This window comes from Clinocottus analis, unplaced genomic scaffold (genome assembly GCF_023055335.1).
Source record: "Clinocottus analis isolate CAN_PGR_092001 unplaced genomic scaffold, fCliAna1.0.p SCAF_9, whole genome shotgun sequence".
NCBI classification, from domain to species: domain Eukaryota; kingdom Metazoa; phylum Chordata; class Actinopteri; order Perciformes; family Cottidae; genus Clinocottus; species Clinocottus analis.
The window spans coordinates 5,498,111-5,516,897 of NW_027176251.1; the positions used below are offsets into that span (position 1 = coordinate 5,498,111).

General features: G+C 42.0%; 2 protein-coding genes across 2 annotated transcripts; one reads left to right on the top strand and one right to left on the bottom strand.

Annotated features, from left to right (window-relative positions):
* Positions 1-6,667: 6,667 nt before the first annotated feature.
* Positions 6,668-10,647, bottom strand: alg2 (ALG2 alpha-1,3/1,6-mannosyltransferase). Its single transcript, XM_068568958.1, has 5 exons — positions 10,493-10,647; positions 9,484-9,655; positions 9,237-9,374; positions 8,701-8,868; positions 6,668-7,918 (listed from the first exon to the last, which is right to left on the bottom strand). Exons 2-5 carry the CDS (start codon positions 9,652-9,654, stop codon positions 7,178-7,180), a joined length of 1,218 nt encoding a protein of 405 aa, XP_068425059.1. The 5' UTR covers position 9,655; positions 10,493-10,647; the 3' UTR covers positions 6,668-7,177.
* Positions 10,648-10,952: 305 nt separating this feature from the next.
* Positions 10,953-14,007, top strand: sec61b (SEC61 translocon subunit beta). Its single transcript, XM_068570417.1, has 4 exons — positions 10,953-11,089; positions 11,595-11,692; positions 12,587-12,691; positions 13,428-14,007. The coding sequence occupies exons 1-4, from the start codon at positions 11,087-11,089 to the stop codon at positions 13,513-13,515; spliced, it is 294 nt and encodes a 97-aa protein (XP_068426518.1). The 5' UTR covers positions 10,953-11,086; the 3' UTR covers positions 13,516-14,007.
* Positions 14,008-18,787: the final 4,780 nt, after the last annotated feature.

Below are 18,787 nucleotides of genomic sequence, written 5' to 3' on the forward strand. Positions count from 1 at the left end.
CGCTGCTCTCCTCTTTTTTTCAGCATCTCTTCCTCTCTTAATCAGCCTCTCATTGTGCCATTAGCTGAACCGGTAGTCTTAATCAGAGGCTTGGCACAGACATCATAGCCATCCACTGCCCTTCTCACACACCGACGCACACGCGCACAAACACTAAATAAACACATTTTAATGCGAAACCAATCATGTCATCGAGTCAATGAGCCCTGCTCCCCTCCTCTTGTAGCCCACAACACAAACATAACACATGGGACGCCCATCTCTCCCGTCCATCAGCCAACACACCGCTCTTTGTGTGCGTGTGTGTGTGTGTGTGTGTGTGTGTGTGTGTCTTTTTGGTGTGGATCCCAAGGGGAGGGAGAACAATTTTAACTCAGTAACCTGAATCACCTCCCATCCCAAATCTTTGCTGCAGGAATATTGCGCGTGCACACGGACGCACACACACACACACACACACACACACACACACACACACACACACACACACACACACACACACACACACACACACCCGCATATGCATGTCAGCAAGTGTGTATTGATAATGGCCATTAGCATATTTATGATCATTGCCAGCCTCTTATTGTTCGCGCGCTCCATTAATCTTCATCTGCTGCCTGTCGACTGACAGCTCAATCTAACAGGCCATCACTGGGCACTGGGCACACAAACACACACACACTCACACACACACACATTAAGAATGCATAGTTGTACATAAAGCATACTCGCATCAACAATCGAGGGCCATTGTTTCACACATAGAGACACACACACACACACATCCGTGCAGACAGCGTGATTGACATTCACCCCTGTGAGTGTTATCACCGGAGGTTATCTTCCCCAGCTGTGTGGGGGTCTGCTCGGCTTCTCCTGTGCAGCGCTGTGGAGTCGTAACCGCGGGCGGGTGTGCGAGTTGCTTCGGGGCCGTAGGCGGGCGACGGTACCCCTTGATCAGGGTGCACCAAGAGCCAGGTGCTCGCTCTGTACATCCGCCTGCGCACACACACCCCACGTATGTATTGTCATCTATACCACAACCCTCCAACATCATCATCATCATTATCATCATCAAAGACCCCTTCTCGTGGTCACCCTACGCTATTCCCCACCAGAACTACACCAAATGCACCCGCAGGCCCAAATCTGTCAAAAAACAAAGAAGCATGAAAATCTGAAGAAGAAAAAAAGCACCAGGTACTAACACCCATGCCGGATTGTGTGTGTGTGTGTGTGTGTGTGTGTGTGTGTGTGTGTGTGTGTTTAATGTGATGGCAGCATGTGTTTGTGTGTGCGCGAGTGAGCACTCGTGAAACGTGCACTCAAATGTTAATGTGTTTGTTTAAAGCCAGTCTGACTGACTGGCTCACAGCTGATTACTGGCTGAATGAGTGCTGGAAGCGAGCCAAGTTCAATGGGAGGTCTGTTCTCCTGTTGGCTCTTCCTTTCACTTCCTTCTTCACCCCCCCCCCCCCTTCTCCTCCTCCTCCCCCTCCTCCTCCTGCATCTCCCTGCTGCTCCATGAAGAGCAACCAGGGCGCCACAATATCTGTGTGTGCATAATATTTGTGTTCACACATATATCTGGAACCCAAAGTTTGCGGTTGAATTAAAGCAGAAATATCCCAACATGATTTCTGAATTCATCTCTAAAAGTAGCGATTGTTTAGCACGTTGACCTGTCTTGAAGCGATAGTAGTCCAGGATTGCAGGGAACAAGCTTATTCGCCTTATTTTTATTTTCATGTGAATACCGAAATATTGTTATCTGATTCCTTGTAAGAGATGGAATTTTGTTTTGCTTTGTGATGTATCTGCTGCAAAGTCATTTTAACCTTCTTACAATGAAGAATGAGAAAGACATTTGTTTATTCAAGAGTTACTCCTGGAGGCAATTGATAACGATTAAATCTTATCAATAAGTTTAATATTTGTCTATCAGACCAAAGTGTGCAACCCACGTTGTTGTTTTTCTCATTGTTATCTGTTGTTTCTTATCTGACTGCACCGTGTCAATGCTGGTGGACATTTCCTCATAACTTTACATCTGAAACAAGACTCCTCACCATTTTATGGACAAGTCTCCTGTGAATTAGATGACGTCTGATGTTTGAAATCTATGGACTCTTTTATCTTTAAGCTATAAGATGGTTTAAACCACAACGAGCAGGGTAGAACACGTCGTAATGCTTCTCTTTCCTGGGTCATAAAGAGCTTTTTATAGAGGCTATCTATAATATTCCACTAGCAGAGATTAGAGAAGTTTTATTGTGATCTCCCACAGAGAGAAGAGTTTTATGTAGCTTTAGTAAATCATTCCTTCCCTCCGTGATATCAGTTCCTCATACTGTTTTACCAGTGTTAGTATAAGAGTTGTGCAGTGGCAACATTTATGAGGTGTAAGCTAATATATTTGAATAGTTTATGGAAGCAGTAAAGAGTGAAATACATAATTTGAACATATACCATGTAAAACACCTCTTAAAAATGAGCTGTGAATACAAATGCAGATTTCACATTTTTTAAACCATATTCATTCATCATTCATGACTGGGGCGGCTCTTTCTCCTCACTGCCTTCATCCAACAGTAAAACTTTACCCGTATTTTGTGAAAAATAAGAAAATATGCGGAGCGAAGTAAAAGCTATGTTACACTACATACACTTAAGCATCTTTGAGCATCACAGAAAACTAAAAAATATGATATTGTAGGTCCACATTTTTATTTCATGCTCATTCCATTGATCACTGATTAAAACAGCTTTCTATGCGTTCAAGAAAAATGTTCATTTTCCATGTTTGCGTTTGATAAATTAGGTTGAAAGAACATTTTCCACATTTTGATTGGTTACGGTTACAGACATAAGACTATGTTGTGAGATCAGTTATTAATGCACATCTGGTGCAGAAAACATCTGGTGTAGAATATTATACATCTCCCTGCATTGTACAAATGCATACTGCTTCAAGCCTGGGTTATGGTCCAGGTTTTCCTCAGTGTCAGACATTTCAATTTGCTGCACGACTTCCTTTTGTAACTGTTAAATAGAGAGCACAGAGACCGAAGAATTGCATTGTACTAAAGGCAATAATGCTTTGAATCTTAAATCAAAGGTGAGACTGTATCAGTCAGAAACATTGACAATGGGCGGAGCTAATGTTGCGTATGCATAACCTGTGTAACACACACCGTGCACTGCTCTCAGCATCATCCGTCTTGTTGAATTGTGTTTAAATCTCTTGTACATCTCTCTGTTTTGGGGGCAATGACTCCGTGACCTGGTTCAGATTGATGTATTAACACTGACTCTCATCATCAGCTGCATGTAGATTAACTCCCAATCAGATGGCGTGATTAAAAGTCAGAGTGAAAATATCCCATAGATATTTAATATTAAAACCAGCTCCCAAACTGCCAACAAAATATACACCCTTAAAACGCACACACTCTCACATACATCTACTCTTTCCTCCCCTGAAAACACACACCTTAAACATTTCGCGGCTATCTCTCCTACACCCCGGCGCTGGCTAAGTGGAATTAGAAAACCAACCCCGCGGTCTCATTAATTAATTAAACACCATGTGCCAGTGGCACCTGGGTACCGGTTATCGCTGTCACTCAGACACACCGTGATCTCAATAAGCACCCCACCACAGGGCACTGGAACATCGGAGGTGGGGGTGGAAGTAAGGGAAGGGACATTGATTCTTCCCACCCAACTTTGTGAGGAAAAAGACAGTTTCTTTTTAAGAATGAGGAACAGGAAGAGGTAGACAAAAAGACTTCAGATACCATTGTTTTGTGTCGACGGTAAAGTGGGACACTTTTACAGTGAATTATAATGTTTGTGGGTCTTTCCCTCCCTTACAGGCTCCACAGGCCCTTTTTATCATCTTGCCTGCGGGGCCCCTAAATCACTGCAGCTACGCCCTCCTCATCATCTCCTCTTAATACCTCTGCATGTGGAAACACTGCAGGAAAACAGACACACAAAAACACACACCTGCTTTCTTATTCTTGCCCTAGTAGCATTTTATATTTTTATAACTGCCATTGAAATATTCTGTATGGATAATTCCCTTTCTTTACCTAACTTAAGTACAACTAAAATCATTTAAATGAAGGATAGCTCTATTATATGATCGTGAGACCTTTGTCGATAATATTACACTCACATATGTATTTAACATTTTTGATATCCAACTTATGCCTCAAAATATTGTATATTTTACATCTGAAACGTGCTCATGAAGTTTGTTGTTTTCTTTTTAGGTGAGCCCACAAACCAGATTCCTTAAAATGGCATTTCACTGTCTAATCTTCAACGAATTGTGCATTGTTTCGGTGGTTAGAATTATTTATCTATTTTCTTTCCAACACTGTATTTTCTCACCACACAGATCTTAGGATCACGAACATAAATTGACTGCCGTCTATCACTGTGATATCCCAAATGCTCGAGCTTGGTATCCATTTCAAACCAAGGCCACCTGCACTAATTGGATCTAAAGGGACAAACAGTTCTAAAAAAATAAATAAAAATCTTTATCTTTGCATTCAAGCTTTTCAAATTGACTGTGAAGAAATGTCTGAATCAATACGGGAAGTGGGAATTGAAAACTCGATGCATGTTAACCACATATTCTAAACAAACTGAAGCAGAATATTTCCTTTTTGCATGATTGACTGATGACCGTCTGCCTGAACCTGATAGAATAATAGAGCGCATTAGATTTAATAGGTAACGTATTAGGCTGCCTATCATCTTGAAACAGTTCCATTCAAGGCCATCTGTGGCTATTGAAGTTGTTTCATCTATTACACAACCTGGTTTCAGCCTCCTAATAATTAGAGAATGCACTTCAGTCCGTCTGTTGGCTTCAGCTCACAGCAACAATGGACCTTTTGGGAAACTTGGACAGCTTTTTTTCTCAAATTGCATGGCGACAGGTGAGCTAATATATCCAGAAATGCTAAACCTGTTAGAGCAGTACCTTCCGTCTTATTAAGGTATGAACATGTTTATGTTTGCTAACCAGTTGAAGAGGGACATTTGCCAAAGTAAAACAAGTTTTAGTAAAATATCTTAGAAAACTCTATAAGCTGTATTTTATTGTGTGAAGTATATTGGCCAACATGAGGAATTCCACACCATAAAGTAAGAGTATGTTTTAAAAAAAAAGAAGATATTTATTACTGTTGCTGCTAAACTTTGGGTAAAATTATTAGATTTGACACCCGTCATTTTTCTTATACTCAGATTCCATTCATAAATATAACTGTCTTTTTATTTGAATTCTGTAAAAAAAAAAATTAAAAAAGGGAGAAAAAAATAAGACATCTGGACACTTTGCACTGCTTTACCTTAGCTCTTTTTTTCCGTTAGATTGATCCGGGTGTGTCCACAGCAGTGGTTGGAGACTTGATTGAGTTTGTGCATCCGTGGTCAGGACTTTCTTTTTGGGGTGTTTATATCGGAGAAGGCTACGTCGTCCATTTTGGAGTGGGAGGTAAGAAACTGAAGTGTGGACTTCATTTGAAATAATAAATAAGAGCATTGCATACGTAGGACTTCAATGCGTCAGGTATATTTTACTTAAACACTTCATATTTCCCTGTAACTGTCAGATGAGAACATGGTACAGAGAACCTGCCGCAGCTTCCTTCAACATTTGGTTCCAAAGTCAAATGGTGATCGTGTTCTGAGGAACACCAGGATCTGCAGACAGCTCATTACGGAGATCAAAGTGCCTCCAGGAACTCGCATCAGGGTCAACAACAACAAACACAACCTGGTTCCATCTACACAGGAGATGATGACGGATCGCTGCCAGACGTTTCTGCAGCAGGAGTTCAAATACGACCTGGTGAACTTCAACAGTGAGCATTTCGCCACATTTGTTCGCTACGGCCGTGCTGTGTGCAACCAGGTTAGTTCAACGGCACACGAGTGAAAGAGACTGTGTGGCGTGGTAAATATTGGACATGTAACCAATCAGCCGATCTTCAAAATTATTAACGGACTCTTTTTTTTAGATTCCCTTAAAGAAAAATAATGGCGCACATGTGGATACAACTGAAACCCTGCAAATGATAATGCTACAACGGATGGAGACGGAAACTTAAGCTCTCCTGCGGCGCTTCTCGTGAACGTCATGCGACACTCCTGCTTTGATAATGAGCAAAAATAAAACTCCTTGGCTGCAACATTGTCTGAGAATGTTTTATTTCACAACTCAAAACACAATCAAATGTGTTCAATGAAAAGAAGAAAAAAAAAAGCATGGCACAACATTGACAACCTTTCTGTGCCTCCATGCTCATCCGAAACATCCTTAGCGAAGCCTAAAAACTTTACCAACAAAGCAAACTCCATAAGAGTCAGAAAAGTATGTGTCCTCTTGTTTATTAAGACTTCAGGAATGTCAATAAGAGTGTTTCTATACAGTAGGAGGGCAGCGCGCAGACACATTGACCTTCTGCTATTCTCCTCGTTGATAATGACCCAGACAAAGCCATACTGCCCATCAACCAGACCTCTAATAAAGCCAAACACTCTCTATGATCTGTTAATAACCTCACAGCAGCAAGAGTCATGAACAGGCCAGCGTCTTCTGAATGTGAGGAGGGGAACAAAGCTCTGAGCGGACAGGAAGTAGTGGAAAGCATCCTGTTTATTGATCTGGGACTGTGCACACTGTACATTCTTCTTCATCCCCCAAACACACAAAGACAAAAACATACACAGTGCAAAACATTTCACATCAAACCTTTCGGTCCGCTCATTAGCTCGGCTCTACACATGTACATGTACACTTACACACACACACACAACCAGGTACACACTTGCCGGTGTGAGTGTGTTATTTTTCCAGAGATAGGATGGGTAAACTCGTTACTCTTGTCTTAATTGGTATAGAGATTCCGTCGGTTTTTTTCTCTCAGCAACCCCTCCAGGGGAATGCTGATTGATTGTCCTCGGAGTCCTCATAATACCATCCCCCTCCCACCCTCGCCCCTCCGCCTCCCTGCTCATTTACACATACATTCACTGCGAGAAGACCTCCTCTTCACCTCACTGAAGACCCTTGTCACCCGCAGACAATTCACAGTTCAGCAAAAGATCATTTTTCCAACCGTCTTCTGCCTCTTCTCCAGCGTTCTTATCACTGGCTCAATCTGACAATGTACCCATACAGCTGGTTTGAGAAGGCCTGAAGAGAGAATTTATCTTGCACCCTCCTTCTCCCAGCTTGTCCCATGTCCCTGCGAAGCTGCGGCTCCCTCACGAGCCTCTCCATGGCCTTAGAGAAGGCCTCTGCCGTGGGCTCGCACAGGAAGCCCGTCTCCCCGTCTGCCACGCTCTCCAGGGGGCCCCCAGAGTTCACCGCGATAACAGGGCAGCAGCAGTACATGGACTCCACGGGAACTATCCCAAAATGCTCTCTGCTCGGGGTGTACAGCACAGCTGCGCTGCCCCGCAGCAGTGCCACCTTCAGTGAATCGGAGGGGGAGCGCAGGAAAGTGACAGAGTCTTTCAAGTGAAGCTGCGCTGCTAGATCTTTCAGTTCCGTGTAATGTTGAACATTCTCAGTAACTCGGTCATCGTAGCCCCCCGCCACCACCAGGTGAATACCTGCTCTCTGGCCTGGAGGAAGGCTGCTCATCAGGAATGCGAGAGCCTCCAGAGACAGCCCCAGATTCTTCTTCCTCTCGTATCGGTTCAGAGAGAGAAACAGGCAGGAGGTCCCCTCAGGGAGCAGCCCTTCCAGGCCCTGTGCTTCACTGGACTGCTGGTCAAAAGTATGCGTGTTGAGGGAGGGATAGAGGACATCTGTCTGGACTCCTCTTAGACCACGAAAGGTCTCTGCGAAGATGCCTGCGGTGAACTGGCTGTTTACCAGAATCTAAGAGGAAGTACAGAGAGATTAGTTCGTAAGGATCTCACATATATCACATGCATTTTAATTCCTGAAGAAATGGGTGACAGCCTGAAGCCTTTTATTATCCTGAAGTCTCAACTATAATCAAAATGTCAGTTTCTTTTCTGTCAGGGCCCTGAGCTCTTACAACAGTTTGCTGTATCCCATTTGAAATAATGAATTTGGTTTATTTAAGCTATTAAAAATGATAAATTAACATTTTGTTCCAAACACATTGAGCTATAAAAAGCATATAACTTTTCACTAGTCTTTTCCTTGAAGGCAGCTTTTACCTGAGATGGCACTGAGATTCACGTATACAGTTCATTATATCTTTGATCTATAAGTGATCTTAAATATTTGTATCCAGTGATATAAACCTGCTTTGTGCATCAGAATAATTAAACCTATTGATTACTTACTGATTCATACAATTTGAACCTAGTTACTTTTTAGAAACTACTTTTCTGTGGACAAAATGCAAAACCAATTTAAAATGAAGTTGATAAACTAAATTATATAATCTTATTAGTCCCTGCAATAGTCTGGTGACCTGTACAGGGTGTACCCTGCCGGTGCCCAATGTCAGCTGGGCTCAGCTCCAGACCCCTACAGCCCTGAACAGGTTAAGCTGTTAAAGATAATGGATGGATCATCTTATTAGTTTTCTAAATTGAATGAGAATGCTTCTCATGAGACAACCCTGCCGTGCAATCAGATCATCATAACCTGCATGTTACAGCCGTCAACCCTCAGCTGTAACGTACCATGTCAGCCATGCCAGTGGTGCGTTCCTCCAGCCAGTCGATGGGAGCGCGATAAAGCTTCTTCAGGGCCGACTTCCTCTGGGTCAGTAGCTGGTCTGGAAAGTGACAGTAAAACAAAACCTTCTTTCTGAGACGGGACAGTCGCAGCACCGGGATACACACTGACACCTGGGGGAAAAATAAAAATGGTATAAACAAACATGTACATGTCTGGAAATCAATCTGAATAGTAGGTTTTCTCTGTATGGTAACATTGTGCAAGAGAAAAGTGACACCAAAGGAGCATTTTTGTGTGAAAGACAAAATAGTAGAAGATAAGCAAAGGGAAAGTCCACTTTATGGACTGGTATAGTAAAATGATCAGACAAGAAATAAAACACAAAACAACACAAAAAGGGAGAAACAAAGAGACACTCCACTGTTCACAATGGAAGATATTCTCTGAGCAACAGAGACAGTTAGAAGATACAGAAGGCCGGGGAACTCAAATTAGTGACAACAATACAGACAAATAGTTTTTGTAGGACATGACTCACTTGGTCACAGAAGACGACATCGTACTCCACCCCGCTGAGGAAGACCAGGTAGAGGGCCACATAGATCATCCTCAGGTAGGCACACAGGGCGTGCAGGTAACCAAACACATTGGTGGGTAGCCAGTCACCCACACACACCTATTAGACAAGTGATTGAAACAATACAAAAATTAAGTGTGTGTTTGAGATAAACTATTTGTTTGTCTTTGAGGGACAACATTACGTAGCAAGGCGCGTGTTAACGTACCACAGGTAGTTCTGGGTCCAGGGTCTCAGAGAAGCAGTGTGTTGGGTCGTAATGGGCCGTCCAAATCTGCACGCCACATCCCTGAGACTTCAGAGCAACAGCAGCATCTACCACCAGTCTCTCTGCTCCACCAATACCAAGGTCTGGATGGAGAAACACCACTCGTGCCATCCTGCACATAAGATTGATTTAAGTTCAAATTGAATCTGGAATAGGTTTGACTACAAGACCACTACAATGACCGTTGGATTTTAAACACATTGTATCTATAGATGATGTAGAATGAGATGAACTGATGAGCACAGTGCAGATCATCCCATCATTTAAAGTACAACAGTTTAATATTTGCTTGATAATGTCCAAAGCAAACCATTTATTTAGCATGAATCCTCTCTCTCTCATTCCATACAGATCAACTTGTTAGAATCGTACTGTTGACACATCCGAATCAGAATCAGAAACGTTTTGTTGCCACGTGAGTTAGTACAAACGGAATTTGTCCTGGCGGAAGGTGCATCATAACACAACAAAAACAACCACAAAAGCAACAACAAAGAACATTTAACTATACAAGTGAAAGTATAACATTTTGGTGCCAATGTGCTATTTTGTCATTCTGTTTCATTAATAATGTAATTAATAACTGTTATCCCAAGAGGCACGTTTTGTCAAAAACTGTGAAATATACTGCAAACCACTGTGGCTGTCATAATGTCCCAACGAGCCTTATAACGTTACTAAAAGGAAAACCACACTACATTTACAGAAGTCGAACTGATACAGGAACATAAACTACTCATGATAGCTGTCTGCTTAAAAAAAAAAGTTATTCCAAGTGTTTTTATCTGACGTAAATTAGCTGGTACAGTCACGAGATTATGGTTATGGCTATGTAGCTATGTATGTATATTACAAGCCGTTTTAGAAAACTAACTTGGTGAGCAGTTTCCTTTGTAACTGAACACAGCTACATCTCCTCACAACCTAATTATAAAGCAATTATATTTACCTTTTTGGATCTCTCTAGCTTGTCCAGGCTCGGAAGCCTGTGATTATACTCGTCTACGTGCCAGTAGCCGTATGAACTGTCAGGAAACTATACTGTTTGGACGCCATGTTGGATCAAATCATCTCTTGTTATCAGGCCTAATCGACGCTCTGAGTTTGAGCCACAATGGCGTCTGTTTCCTCGATGTGATGGACGCGCTTCCTGTGAGACACGTCGCTTTCAAAATCTAAGTGGACCAAAAATGTGCCTTTAAATTAAAGTACAAGCACACATCTAAATTAAATGAAGCAAGGATACCACTGGATTTTAAAGATATAGTTTTAATCAAATTAGCCCGAAAAAAGCACCTAAAATATTATTGTATTTATTATTTTTGTGGTGAATGCGATAAACTGGTCAGGCTTCTGCTCGGTCTTATACGCTGGTCTTGTGTTTTGCAGTCGTGTCCTTTTTAGACAAGCGTCAGCTTTGAGGGATCTCTTCTCCAGTTTTGACCAATTCACACACCGGCTGTCTGCTGTTTCTTTGACGTGGACATCGGCTTGAAGAAGGGTTTAGAGTTTCACCTCGCAATCGGGACAAATAAAAAACGAAATGGTAAGATACTCTGCTCAGTAAACTGCTGCCTTACCAGCTCCTTTGCGCCATTTGAATGTGAAACCTGTGCTCGCGTGTTACTCTCTGTTAGCTAGCTTCACGGTTAGCTCATCCAATGTGGACGTGGCTCTTTTAAAACAACTCAAACAGTCACGAACACACTTTTTTTTTTACGATGGCCCACCTCTAAATGAATGAATGAATTAATGATAACGTGATAGGTTCCTGAAGACATTTGCTTTGTTACCGTCGTTTAGAAGTTAACCCCAACTCGGGGAGGCCTTGGCCATCAGTCTGTGACATACACACTGTATAGTTCAGAATCAAAGTAAATAAGTTAATAAAGAATCCTTGTTTAATCTCTTTTTAGAAATGGTGTTTTTTGTTTTGTTTTTTAGCTGGAAGAGTATTTGAGAGTGACAGGTTCCAGGCAGACTGTCAGAAAGAGGGCATATTGGAGTTTCAGCCTATCTATGTGTATTCATTCTGGTGTCTTTCCCCTCAGCCTGGACCAGCAGCAAGTGCAACCAATGTTGGGGTGTCTAGCCGTTCCCCCAGTAAGACAGTGGCTCCCCGCGCAGCCGGCTCCACAGTCAGACAGAGGTAAACACACACAAACACAATCTACCCAACTTTTACCTCTGCTCTTTATCCTGTAGAAAGATGAGTAAGTGCTGACAGATGTGTGACAGGCCGGCTAAAATGGATACAGTAATAAAATTAGAAGATTCTTCGAAACAGGACTCAAAGGCACACTGGATTGTTTGAGGAGTTTAAACATGATGTTTGCTACAGTCATCACAGATTTCAAACTATTACAACACCAATTGGAAATCTGAGTTAGACTTGTTGACTTGTTGGGTAGCTTTCTTGGCCACCACCAGCAAAGATTCACATGGGGAAATATATTTTTTAGAATTTAGTTCATCACTGCAGTAGAGTTCAAAGACTTGGAGAATCCATAAAGCATTAAAAGTTGCTGTGGCAACTCAAGGTCTTGCTTACAAAGACACTTTTATATTTTATTCTTCATTAAGTTGTGATCTCTTTGTTGGCCACCACTGTGAAAAAGCAGAAGACTGCTTTTTCATTAAACATGAGATGTAAGTAATGTTGTCATCTCGCTTGCACACACACTATATGCAGAGTACACCGAGCATTGACCCCGCCTGCTCATGTCTTCATGATGTAAAGAGTGATTGATGATTTTCAGATAGCCTTTCCCTTTTATTTTTGTGTGCCCTGTGTAGATTAGAGCAGCAGATAGATGTTGTGCTGTGGGCTTAATCAGTGTGTAATCAGGGGCTCGCTGTTACCTCTCATTATTACACATTACTATCACCCTCTTCATTACCTCATTAACCTCTGTTTAATCTCATCACATGAGTGAAGCGGCCATGAATCACCGCACTCTTTCATCAGCAGCCATTATAGTTACATTATGAATACAGTGTATAATGGCAAAGATGTTTGACTTGGGGTATGTGTGTTCCACAGGAAAGCTACCAGCAGCGGTACTCGCAGCGGTGGCAGGACCACAGGATCTGCAGGTACTGGTGGTATGTGGCGCTTCTACACAGAAGACTCGCCTGGTCTCAAAGTGTAAGTACAGTTTATTAAAGCGGAACACAGGGACATAAACACGAGCAAACAAATTTAGCCACTGACACGCGTACTAATTCTCAGGACTTCCGACACTTGATATCATTAATGTTATATCTATTTTCATTCCGTGGAATGGAAGGAATGTTTAATGGCAGGAAATTGGACAGACGTGCCTCTGTGGTCAAAAAAAATATTGTGTGTTTGGAAAGCGTACTTTTATAAAACTCAAACCCGTGAACTTTTATCCTGCTGCATCCTCGCCCCGAATATTAAAGGAGGCGTCCTGTCTCCTGGCCATAGCTGGCTATGGTTGATCGATGGTGCTGTGGTGGTTATTGAGTGTGGCTCTCCAGCAGTCGAAGGAGGGCAGACTCGCCATATAGTTCTGTATATCGAGTGCGTGTTTGTTCCTGTGTTAGACGCTGGCCTCAAAGCTTCATTAAAGGATGCACTCTGAAAGGTCAACTCAATTACCGCCTTCTGACAGGGAGAGGAGGGGGCCGCTGAGGAGATGGTTGGCATGGCAATGCTGCTACTTAGCGGTGCACCCCTCCGCCCCACTCAGTTCCTCCTTCAGAGATGAGAGCGCCTCCTTGTTTCCTAAACTCATCAATAAAATCAGCCACTCCACTAAGACTCTGGCTGTGGTTGGAGTTTGAGCGAATGATGTTATTTTTTTTAATGTGTTTGGGTGTTAATCTGAGTAATAATCATAGTGTCTTTGTTGTGACAGCGGCCCGGTGCCAGTGCTAGTGATGAGTCTGCTCTTCATTGCTTCGGTCTTCATGCTGCACATCTGGGGGAAGTACACCCGCTCTTAAACTCTACCTGATGACCTCTGACCCTGCGGCTTGGCTTCTTAACACATTGGACCTGGACCAAACAACAAATGAACAACCACCATACTCCCCTGGTTTCCTTCTGCACTACAACACTCAACTTGATTTATTTCTCTTTTTTTTTCTTCTTTTTTTTTTATGAGACCGAATCAGTACATGAGCTTCATCTGCACGGATGTTGGTATCCACCTTGCTGCGTTTGCCCTTCCTGTGTTTTTATGATCTGAATGAGTGAACGGGAGGAAGCTATGCGAGCCCACCACTGATGTAGTGTGTGTGTGTGTATGTGGCGCTCCCTCCAAGCAGCTTGTTTCCACCTCTGCTGCATGACGGTTCAGTGCAGTTGTCAAGGACATTGTTGTTTTCAGGCCCCAGCAAACCTTTCCTCTTGTAGCCTGAATTTCATTTTTTTAAACTGCATTTGTACAAATGTAATTGTAATATTGTACAATTAAAAAAATGTAAAAAAATCAATGTTTGTCTTAAAATGTACCCTTCTGCTCTGAAATCATAACCCAGTTTTGTGTTTGACATACACATTTTTTCAGTGACAAGTGAGGTACTCTTCTGACTTTGAACTTTCTGTAACCACTCCATAACGTTTGAAGGCATTTATGAACCGTTGTTTTAATGAAAATCCTTTCAGGCAGGACAGGATTATAAAGAGAAGCACTGAAATGTTAAGTGTTATGTTTCAGTGTGATTGACAGTTCCCCTAATGCTTAATTGGCTTAAACACCTAACTACCCTTAGCTTATTTGATGTTTTGGACACAACTTACTACTTTTTAAATTGATTTATTTTGTATGTTTTCAATCTTAAATGGTGGGGAAAAAAACTACATTGTACAATCAACCTTAATTGCCTTAAATGTCATATGGTTCAACAAGATAACGCACCACAAATGCATTCTCAAAAGCATCTGATCTGATACCAGCTGCTTTAAAATGAGGTTTCACTGGATCAAAGTGTTTAGATGCCTCTGAACTTTTCCATTCATCAGCCTCCAACATGGGCTGCCGCAGGGTTTGTCCTCACCACCTGTAGTAAAGCTTCTTTTTTTTCTGCCACTCAATAATTGCAGACAGGCAAAATTAGTTTTTGAAAAGTGTCAAGTCTTCAAAGTGTCAAAGTAAATGCCTGTACAATATTGTCTAATCATTCTCTAAAAAAATATTAATTAAAAAAATGATTACATGTTATTTGAGCCAAAAAATATACTTTATGCTAATTAAATAGCATGTAAAATCAAAATAATACGGCATTCAGGTGTGTAAAATCACTGAAAAGCTCTGAACATTCATCTGAATCTCAAGTGTTTTTCTGTCTTTTCCTGAAGGGGGCGCTGCAGACTTCTCTGAATAGCACGGGCTCAAAGAATACCAAGATAGAACTCACTGAAGGAGAGCATCAGCACATCTTCTGTGTGGGGATTTTATTTGTGTTAACCTAATATCATCATGATACTGTGTAATTTGTTGTATCAGTGGCATTTCCAGGTGCATGTGTAGCCCCCAAAGAGACAGCTGGCGCACCCAAAAATCTGATACATTTTTGGTTACAGCCTTACAAACATTGTTTTTATTGAAACTTATGCTATAATGTTCAAATTATAATAATTGTTACTTTTAAAAATACATTTGTAATAGTTTAATTAAAAAAACAACAACATCCGTCTTACAGAACGTACAGCCACAGCTCTGTTTGATGCTCAAATGATTCATACCTTAGAGTTCATTCTTTTTCGATGAAAACCAATATGAACGAGTAAATGATGAGAAACGGCATCAGATTTGATTTGTCCACATGAAGTTAAACTGTGAAACTGTAAGAACGTACAACATGATCAGTATCGGGCTGCGAGCTGCTGGGCCCACCTGCATCACCAGGTTACCTGTGTTGAATATGAAATCACCAGCTGGCTTGAACCTGTGTGTGTGTGTGTGCGTGTGTGTGTGTGTGTGTGTGTGCATACACGCTTGTACCTAGTGTTAAACGTAGCATTCTGATTCTGTTCATTAATTCATTCTGTTGCTATGGTTCTGCTTTCCCACAGGCTTCCAGTGTTCGTGGCAAACTCGGGCACTACTGCCACATCATTCTCCCTGTCGTCCCTGTCTCCCCACACACACACACACACACAGACACTCACAAACTCTGAGGCCCAATTCATGGTGGCACAACACGGCCGTGCGCCAGAATAATTCAACAGAACAATTAAATATGAAGGAGCCGTGGCGAAGCTGTCCCTCAGTGTTCAGGAGTCAAACAGGCCCAGGCAGCTCGAGGAGCGATCCTCACTGCTGCTTGCAACCTGTAGTTACAAACTCCTCTTGACACTGTCTATACAAGTCAACTTAGTGTTTCATCAAGGGGTAGAAATGAGGTAGAACGTTCTTAACGCCAGGCTCCTTAGACTTTGTGTTGTGGACTGAGAGACGCCGCTCAGTAAGCACCAAAATGTTTTGTGTTTTTACACTGGTGTTTCTCTGTGTTTGTGCTTGTTTTTCATTTTATATGTGAAAGTGTTTGTTGTTGCAGTTGACTGCACACACACACACTTAGTATAAATGTTAAACAGGTGACTGCTGAATTGGATCCTCAGAGAGGCAGTTGGTCACAGTTAGTGTGCAACTTTCTTTGTTGCAAAAAAAAAAAAAAGCAAGACAAGATTTTAATTGACCAGAAAAGCAAAACCTCTCTAGTCTCCATAAATCATCCTGAACATGAGACATGCGTCTCGTGGAAAGAAAGAGCGGAGTGAGAGATGGGAGGAGAGCGAAAGAAAAGAAGAGAAGCTTTCTTCAGAGCGCTTCCTCTGTCTTTTTTACCAAAAAGCCATATCCTGTGAGGAAACCACACGCTTTTACAAGGGATGGTCCCTTACACAGAGAGAGTTGAACATGCACATGTGCGCGCGCACACACACACACACACACACACACACACACACACTTAGGGAGAACTGTAAATAGGTCACATGTATTTTCTGTTTAAGACATGCTGCTCTGTGGTTTCACATGGAAGAAAAAGAAACAGTTGAAGTAAGTTTCTCTGTGGCTACGTCACTACCTCCATCACACACATGTTCATGCTGAGTGTCCCATCCTGCAGGTAAACACAGCTATCAGGATATCAGGCGCAGCACAGGGCTTATAATTTGAAAGTCTCCTTTCCTTTCGAAGACTGCGCAGAATATATTCCTTCTTTAAATGAGTGTGAGCGCCCAGTCATGCACGCACGAATGGCAAGTGTGTGTGTGTGTGTGTGTGTGTGTGTGTGTGTATTTGAACAGATCACATGGTTGGTAAAGCGTGGAATGAATCGTCAGGCGGGTAGAATCGATCCACGCTCACCGCCCGAGTGAATCCTGAGGGATGTCCCAAAAACAATGAGCGCTGGTTAAGGGGATGCAGGGACACAGGAGCTACACAGCCAAATGACATAAAAGCTGTGCACAGGCCCCTCAGCGTCATCTGTTTAACAACATATGGAGCGGTATACAGGTATAAACAGTGGTGAACTAAGTATTCAGCTCGTTTACTGAAGTAAAAGAAGCATTGAGTCAATTAAAAATAGTTATTTAGAGAAAGAATCATGCATTTTTTGTACATAGAATAAAATGTAGAAATGATTTGTGTGCTTGTTTTATTTACATGTTTATTACATTAAAAAGCACTTTCCCCAACGAAATGTCTACTTTTTATTGAAGATCTAAAAGTATAAAGTTGAATGAACCAATAATGCCTCTCTCAACATTTGATACTTTCTCTACTTTTTACATGGCTGTTTGATTTTATTGTAAACTTAACTTTGTTAATATCCTATTTACTACTCTCTAATGTACCCCAATGCTGCCCATGGAGGCTCAGACAGTTGAAGAATACATGTTTAAATCTTTTACATTCTCTGTGACGTGTCTGTGTGTGTGTGTGTGTGTGTGTGTGTGTGTGTGTGTGTGTGTGTGTGTGTGTGTGTGTGTGTGTGTGTGTGTGTGTGTTCGTGTTGGCTCGGTTGCTGTGATCATAAGACCCGTGATCAGGCAGCGATAGTCAGTAGCATAGCAGCCAATTGGTGCAACACTCTGTTAATGACCAGTGATCAGCAGGTCTGCTGAGAGGGAAGAGCTTGTTCACTGTAAAATAATCTGACTCCATATTTTGCATCCAGACCACATGGTCTCTGTCATATGAACTGCTCGGGTCACGAGGGTCGGAGGGAGCTGTGACACAGAGAGAGAATGTGTGAATGTGTATTTGTGGGTGTGTGTGTGCCAGCTGGAGGCTTCCTGATCTCTCTCTGGACTCTCCTTTAGAGAGAAGTAAGAGAGTTGGAGCCAAGACTGATTCTGCATCTATCAGTACCTCATCGCTCACTCTCTAATCCTATCTGTGTCACACACTCACTTTGTGTTTAACGCATGAAAGATGAACAGTGTGAAGCCCATTCACTCTGGCTAAAAGCTGGAACAGTGAGAGAAAAACCAGAAGACCAAATAGCTACTTTTATTTCTATTAAGTTCTGTTGTGAGGTTACAGGGTTGGAACAGTTGGTTGTAGTGACAGAAAGTATTTGGTAATAATATCTAAACAAATTGAGTTAGTATTTTTATCTCCAGTACGTTAACACAAGCAGCTCCATTGATGAATATGCTGTTCGTCGATGTCAAAGATTAAATTCTTTGTTCTAAGATCAAGTATTTTAACAAGGTATGTCTAGACTGGCCATTCACAACCCAAATACCTAAATTATACCCAATCAAACAGATGACTTAGTTTTTATCTAATAAGCAGAGAAGCATCTTCAGTGTTTCCACTGAAACAAAAAGCATCTGCTCCAAACTGAACAACGCTCATTGTTTTGGTTCACCGCACTCATAACCTCATTTTGGTTTGCAGCCGGGAAATGTTTTGAGATAAAAAGCTCTAAAACTCCACTGTACACTACCTGCTCAGTGACACAGGAAGCAACTAGTTGGTGATGATGGTTGAGCAATTAAGGAGCCAGATATTTCCCTCAGGAGGAGGTAGAGACCAAAACCAGAGCTAACAGACCGTTCATAATGGGTAAAAACACAACTCCTAATAAATGCAACCGCTGTGCTGTGTCTGCTGGATGTGTAAATCCACCGTTTACGAACTGAAAAGGCCAGAAATCACATCTATTTTCTGCTGCCCCCAAGTGGACAAAAATGTCTGTTATTGCAAAAATAAGCAACTGTGTTGGGCAATATGTCAAATATACAGCTTCGAAG

Coding starts and splice junctions, on each gene's coding strand:
- alg2 (XM_068568958.1), bottom strand. CDS start 9,654: ATGGCACGAGTGGTGTTTCTCCATCCAGACCTTGGTATTGGTGGAGCA. Junction 9,375..9,483: donor TGGACCCAGAACTACCTGTG/GTACGTTAACAC, acceptor CTTGTCTAATAG/GTGTGTGTGGGTGACTGGCT. Junction 8,869..9,236: donor ATGTCGTCTTCTGTGACCAA/GTGAGTCATGTC, acceptor TTTTTCCCCCAG/GTGTCAGTGTGTATCCCGGT.
- sec61b (XM_068570417.1), top strand. Junction 11,693..12,586: donor GGCTCCACAGTCAGACAGAG/GTAAACACACAC, acceptor TGTGTTCCACAG/GAAAGCTACCAGCAGCGGTA. Junction 12,692..13,427: donor GACTCGCCTGGTCTCAAAGT/GTAAGTACAGTT, acceptor TTGTTGTGACAG/CGGCCCGGTGCCAGTGCTAG.